An 859-nucleotide genomic window follows, 5' to 3' on the forward strand; every position below is an offset into this window, starting at 1 on the left:
ATAGCTGGGCAGTCGATATGTGTCATCGTCGTACCTCCTGTTGAGTGAAGTAAGCCTTTTAAGAAGTGATAACACTCCCTTTGTGGTGACAAATTTTAGCTAGGGAATTCGTGAAGCGATATCATTGTTAGGTGAGCGCGACCAATTGAAATTAAGAGTTCAACTGGCCACCTTGTCGACGGCATTTTATCTCTTTAAACACTCGTGGTCTATGCGCAGAGGCCGATTGAATTGAGTATTTCCTCGTACACGGTCACCCTGGAGAAGAAAATGGAATTTAGTATGATATGAAGCTCGGTTGTTTTTTGGTATACATTTTGTTTGGTTGTGCCTCATGTCATGAACAATAGTGGGCACGGTCGCCTTAGCTGAGAATCGCTAAACATCACATTTCTGAAATGATGAGATAAATGGCTCGTGGAAAAAGTGACACTGCGGAAAGAATATAAGTTGCCGCGGTTTTTTGAGTGCTTCGATTAGGACTGCTGTATTTCGAAACCTATTTTGTTGGTGATATACGTAACAGGGTTGCTCGGCTTGAAGCACCTCCAAATACCATGGTGGTTCAAATATTTATATTTATGTTAATGTTTTATTTTTGACAGAGTGCGATTTCGCGGTGTAAACAGGTGATCACCAGTCGGAGTGGACTGTCGGTCTACCCAAACCGCTGGACGCACCAAGAACCGTTGCTCGCAGAATGGTCCAGGGAGTACCAAACAAACAAGCGGATATCCACTCGAGTGGCCGGAACCGCTGGTGCCGATTTGGATATTGCTGAGCGACCAACATTTCGGTGGTCAGAGAAACGAGTGCAATGGTTTTATCAGATATTCAACTCCCAACAACAACAACAACA

The 859-nt window shown here is 44.0% G+C and overlaps 1 protein-coding gene across 1 annotated transcript; it reads left to right on the forward strand.

Annotated features, from left to right (window-relative positions):
* Positions 1–605: 605 nt before the first annotated feature.
* Positions 606–797, forward strand: T265_16121 (hypothetical protein; the record flags this gene model as incomplete). The annotated part of the gene is made up of 1 exon (XM_009179640.1): positions 606–797. A coding segment is annotated over one exon (192 nt), but the record flags the coding sequence as incomplete, so codon positions are not given.
* Between the last annotated feature and the right edge of the window lie 62 nt (positions 798–859).

Source organism: Opisthorchis viverrini (assembly GCF_000715545.1).
Source record: "Opisthorchis viverrini unplaced genomic scaffold opera_v5_4940, whole genome shotgun sequence".
Lineage (NCBI taxonomy): Eukaryota > Metazoa > Platyhelminthes > Trematoda > Opisthorchiida > Opisthorchiidae > Opisthorchis > Opisthorchis viverrini.